This window comes from Syzygium oleosum, unplaced genomic scaffold (assembly GCF_021117445.2).
Source record: "Syzygium oleosum isolate NSW1041296 unplaced genomic scaffold, Sole_v2.1 Sole_v2.31, whole genome shotgun sequence".
Classification (NCBI taxonomy): Eukaryota; Viridiplantae; Streptophyta; class Magnoliopsida; order Myrtales; family Myrtaceae; genus Syzygium; species Syzygium oleosum.
Window position 1 is genome coordinate 2,766,427 of NW_026607515.1, and position 5,156 is coordinate 2,771,582.

A 5,156-nucleotide genomic window follows, 5' to 3' on the forward strand; every position below is an offset into this window, starting at 1 on the left:
AATACATAATATTTAGATTGGTTAGTAATTTTTTTTTCTAAAATCAAAATTACTGCTTTGGGCTTTTTAGCTTTAGGCCCAAAACACTAGCACCGGGCCTAAACAGGCCAGGCCCATTTCAATCACCCGAACCGCCTCTGCGTGACCCGAACCCGAGTCCGACATAGACGGTATATGAGACCGAGATTCAGAACTCTGCACGCATATTCAGTTGTCTCCACCATCAATCGAATCGAAAACCTCCCTCCGCCTCCTTCCTTCCTTCCTTCCTTCCTTCCTTCCGTCGTCCTCCGCCACTTCCGCTTCCGGGCGCGGCGAGCGGCGTCGTAATCGCGCCTCTCTCCTCCGGTTGATCATGGAGTCCCTGCACGAGAACGCCGCCGCGCACCCCCCTCCTCCTCCGCCGCCGCTCCCTCCGCCGGGAACCCTAGACTCCCGCGCCGATTACCCGCCCCCGCCGCCCCCGGAGTCGCAGTCGCTGGATTACTACTACGGCTCCTCGATTCAGGTGGGCGGCCATCGGAATCCAGCTCAGGGCGCCCAGAACCCCAACGGTTCGCTCAGTAACGGCCACTTCCCCGCCTCGGAGAGCTGGAATCCCGGCCTCAGGCCCGAGATCGCGAAGGTTGTTCTGTCCGATGGTGGTGCGATGACGAACACGCACAGCGGGACTGATAAGGACGCCTCCGGAGGCGAGGAGGAGGCCACCAGCCGGAGACGCCGTCGGAGCCGCTGGGACCCGCCTTCCGATTCTAACGAGCAGAGCGGCGGCGGCGGCGGCGGCGGCAGCGGGGTGGGTAATGACTCTGGGAGCGGCACGAGGAAGCGCAAGTCGCGCTGGGCGGACGATGAGCCGAAGCTGCCTGCGATTCAGCTTCCGGATTTCATGAAAGACTTCACTGGAGGTATCGAGTTTGACCCTGAGATTCAAGCCCTTAATGCTAGGCTTTTGGAAATTAGCAGGATGTTGCAGTCGGGTTTGCCGCTAGATGATAGGCCGGAGGGGGCTCGCTCCCCTTCTCCGGAACCCATATATGATAATATGGGTATTAGGATCAATACGAGGGAGTATCGTGCTCGTGAGCGTCTGAACAAGGAGAGACAGGACATTATAACTCAGATTATTAAGCGGAATCCAGCGTTTAAGCCCCCGGCTGATTATAGGCCTCCCAAGCTGCAAAAGAAGTTGTACATTCCGATGAAAGAGTACCCTGGTTACAATTTTATTGGACTCATCATAGGACCTAGAGGCAATACCCAGAAAAGGATGGAACGTGAAACCGGTGCAAAGATTGTCATTCGCGGAAAAGGTTCAGTAAAGGAGGGTAGGTTGCAGCAAAAGAGGGATTTGAAGCCTGATCCAGCAGAGAATGAGGATTTGCATGTTTTGGTGGAAGCGGAGACACAGGAGGCACTAGATGCAGCAGCAGGGATGGTGGAGAAACTGTTGCAGCCTGTTGATGAGGTTCTAAATGAACACAAGAGGCAGCAGCTCAGAGAACTTGCGGCGTTAAATGGGACCATAAGGGATGAGGAATTTTGTAGGTTATGCGGGGAACCGGGACATAGGCAATATGCGTGTCCTTCACGTACTTCTACATTTAAGAGCGATGTGCTTTGCAAAATCTGTGGTGATGGAGGACACCCTACTATTGATTGTCCTGTGAAGGGGACTACAGGCAAGAAAATGGATGACGAGTATCAGAACTTCTTAGCTGAGCTTGGAGGCACCATGCCTGAGTCTGCCACCAAGCAGAGCAGTACTTTGGCAATTAGTGCTGGAACTGCTGGCAACGCTGGAAGCAACCCTCCTTGGGCTAATAGTACTGGTGGCACTGGGACAAGTTCACACCCTGGTTTAGGATCAAACCCTGTTAAGCTTTCTAAAGAGTATGATGATACGAATTTGTACATTGGATACTTACCACCTACGCTTGATGATGATGGTTTGATTCAGTTATTCTCGCAGTTTGGGGAAATTGTGATGGCTAAGGTTATCAAGGACCGTGTTACTGGACTGAGTAAAGGATATGGTTTTGTTAAGTATGCAGATGTTCAGATGGCCAATGCTGCTATTCAAGCCATGAACGGTCATCGGCTTGATGGGCGAACCATTGCTGTCAGAGTTGCAGGGAAGCCTCCCCAACCTACCGTGCCTCCTGGCCCTCCTTCGTCAACGGTGCCCACATACCCTATGCCGGCACAACCAGTTGGTGCATACCCCTCGCAGCAATTCACATCAGGTGGTCCTCTACCACCTGTTCCTCCTGCAGGCTATACGGCGGCTCCCGTTCCGTGGGGGCCACCTCTACCACCACCTCCTTATGGTTATCCTCCTCCATCGTATATGGCTCCTGTTCCAATCCCAGGCCAACCCATGCCTCCTTATGGCATGTCTTATCCTCCCCCTCCACCATCAGCACAGCCAGTTCCACCAGGTGCTCCGCCTCAGACTGCTCCTCCTACTGAAGCACCACCGAGCTACCCACCTGGAGTTCAATCTGAAAACACTAGCTCTTCTCATTCTGCTTCTGTTAGTGCTTACGGAACAGCTGCCCCAATGATGCATGCTAGTGCTCAGCCAATATATGCTGCATCTTCTATGGGTTATGCACCATATTATGGTGCTTATCCTCCCCCAGCTCCTGCGCCCACTCCGAATGCTGATCCTTCTCAGAGCATTGCAAATGCACCTTGGGCATCAAATCCTCCTCCACCACAGCCACCTGCATCTTCCTCAGAGCAGACATCATATGGTGGAGATGCAGAATACGAGAAGTTCATGGCACAGATGAAATGACGTGGGTCCTGTTCTGTGATTCTACCCAAATGAAAGGTATGCTTTAATGCTCAGGTTCCTTGATTTACGAACTGCAGTAGTGTTTTGTTACACATTCTTAGTTTGCAAACAGATCTTGGTTCATATGACTAGCAGGGTAAGACCTGTACCCTGCGCATCACCACTTTTTCCTGGAAGATACTAGTTATGAGTTTATGTTCTTTATTTTCTTGTGCTAACCTGTTTTTCTGACATATGCATAAATGTTCGATGTCTTTGGAGGTTGGGCATGGTCTTGAAAGGGTGTGCAGCTATGTTCTCCCTCCAGATGAAGTGTTCGCTTGTGTTGCCTTTTTTGGCCTAACTTAAATACTTGAACAGACCTTTTTGCAGTTTGCATTCTTTCAAAACTAGCTGTGCATAGGAACTAGATGATAAATGGTGTGGTGTGGAATAGTAAGCTGGGTTCAGAGAATTCATGGGGTGATGTTTCTCTGGATTGCTGTTTATTCTGTGTTAATGTTGTTTATGGTAGTTATAATGTTAGGGCTGGGCAATCTTTCTCATCATGACTCTACATTGTAGAGAAATTTAACAGCTTTTTGCCTGAAGGGATTTTGCAAAAATTCACTTTTTATGCCACTTAATTTTTGTGCCATTTTTATGACAAAAAAGAAATTTACGTGTCGTTTTTGTGCAGACATTTTGGCCACTCATGTTACAGTTCATTTCTCTGTGTTTCAGCTTTGTTCATAGTGCTTATCTGGCATTAATAGGGAAATGATGATATGATTTCGATTGAAAAGAGGGAGAAAAAGAGAACGATGTGGTGGCTGCTTTTGATTTTGTTTGTTTGATACTACAGCACTGTTTCTGCCAAGAGTTTCTATTTAATTCCTCCTAAGTGGATCACATATCATTTTTAATCTGTTTTATTTTTGAAAAATGAAGGCGATTTCGTCCAGTGATATGGATGTCTGCCGTAACATACTTGGAATTGTCTTAAGACCTCACGTTGGGTGTTTCTGAAATTAGTTAATTCTCCTACTCATTCTTGCATTTCTTAACCATCCTTTTTTGTCACTATTGTAATATTTGACAGGAGTGATGTTTCTTGGAGCTCTTGTCAACCTGATTTCTTACCTCTTGCGATTATTGGAAGTTTGGGACTCACATCATTAACCTTGCTGTGCTGTTATGACATTGCAGAAACTGGACAGGAAATTCGATCTACGCAGATGTAAAGGCCATATTTGTTTCTTTTAGTAACTGAACATCCTCAGGACTTAATCTTTTGGCTTGTTGATACTTTTGATTTATGAGTTTGTCAAAATTTAGACATATCCAGTTGATGGGATCTTGCTTATTAAACTGTCTTTGGATTTGTGAACTGCTTTTGTATGACTTGTTTGCCTAGTTTAGCCTGTTTCTGCATTAGGAAAGATGCCTATTCTGCGGTGACCATATCTTATCTCGTGACCTTGCCTTTGAAGACATTGATGTGTGCCCTTTTCACATCTTTCGAGATGGTCATTCTCCGTAGAAGTCGAAGGTATATTCTCTTTTCACATCTTAGTTGCTGATGTCTTGCATCCTTTACATAGCCTATAATAGCATTTATTCCTGATCTTTTTAACTTGGAGGAATTGAGGTGTCAGGCACATGTTTATGTCTTTGTAGATAATGAACATCGTTACTTAGAAAATTGATTCTTCGCACATATTAGGGAATAGTACACCTTTCGACTCTTAGATAAGTTGTCATTTCCATTCTTGTCCTACCACTTTTTCATGTTTGTCTTTCACCAATTTTTCTACTGAATTCCCCATACTTAGTGGCTGCCTTCATTTTGGTCCTTAATCTGGTGCCAGAATTGTAATAAAATGGACTGATCGGATGGCAAAACATTTGGTGGGGAACTAAAGTGAAGAAGTGCATAGTATAAGGATGAAAATTTAAGTACTGGCCTAATCTAAATAGATGGAAAACATAGTTCTTTAAGTCGAGGAAAATAATTGACGTATTTAACCTGCACAAGATACAAAACACTTTCCAAAAAGTATGTCATCAAGATCCAGAAAAACCTCACATCTTGGCTTTACCCGTATAAGGTTCTGGGATAGATCAAATGGAAAGGATGATTTATACAGCTGGTGGTCTGGTTAATGCTATTCAAGCATGTGGGAATCATCGTTTGTTTTTGTTGAAGAGCTCAATGAAGGAAAGACTAAGAATAAGAAGGGGAACTTAAGCAATTTGCCTTGCAGTTGTTTGTTATTATAGAAAATTTTGAGCCATTTGTTGTTTCGATATACTTTTGGAAGTACGAAAATGTCTTACCCTAATAAACTGACTTTCTTGGACAAGGTTTTGTTTT

At 45.7% G+C, this 5,156-nt stretch overlaps 1 protein-coding gene across 2 annotated transcripts; it reads left to right on the forward strand.

The window, feature by feature from the left end:
* Positions 1 to 217: 217 nt before the first annotated feature.
* LOC115683142 (splicing factor-like protein 1) lies at positions 218 to 4,169 on the forward strand. Of its 2 annotated transcripts, none has more exons than XM_030607572.2 (2): positions 218 to 2,836; positions 3,882 to 4,169. In XM_030607572.2, the coding sequence occupies exon 1, from the start codon at positions 356 to 358 to the stop codon at positions 2,798 to 2,800; it is 2,445 nt and encodes an 814-aa protein (XP_030463432.1). In that variant the 5' UTR covers positions 218 to 355; the 3' UTR covers positions 2,801 to 2,836; positions 3,882 to 4,169. The 2 variants fall into 2 exon arrangements, with proteins under 2 accessions (XP_030463432.1, XP_030463433.1); XM_030607573.2 differs by having other exon boundaries at positions 3,989 to 4,169.
* Positions 4,170 to 5,156: the final 987 nt, after the last annotated feature.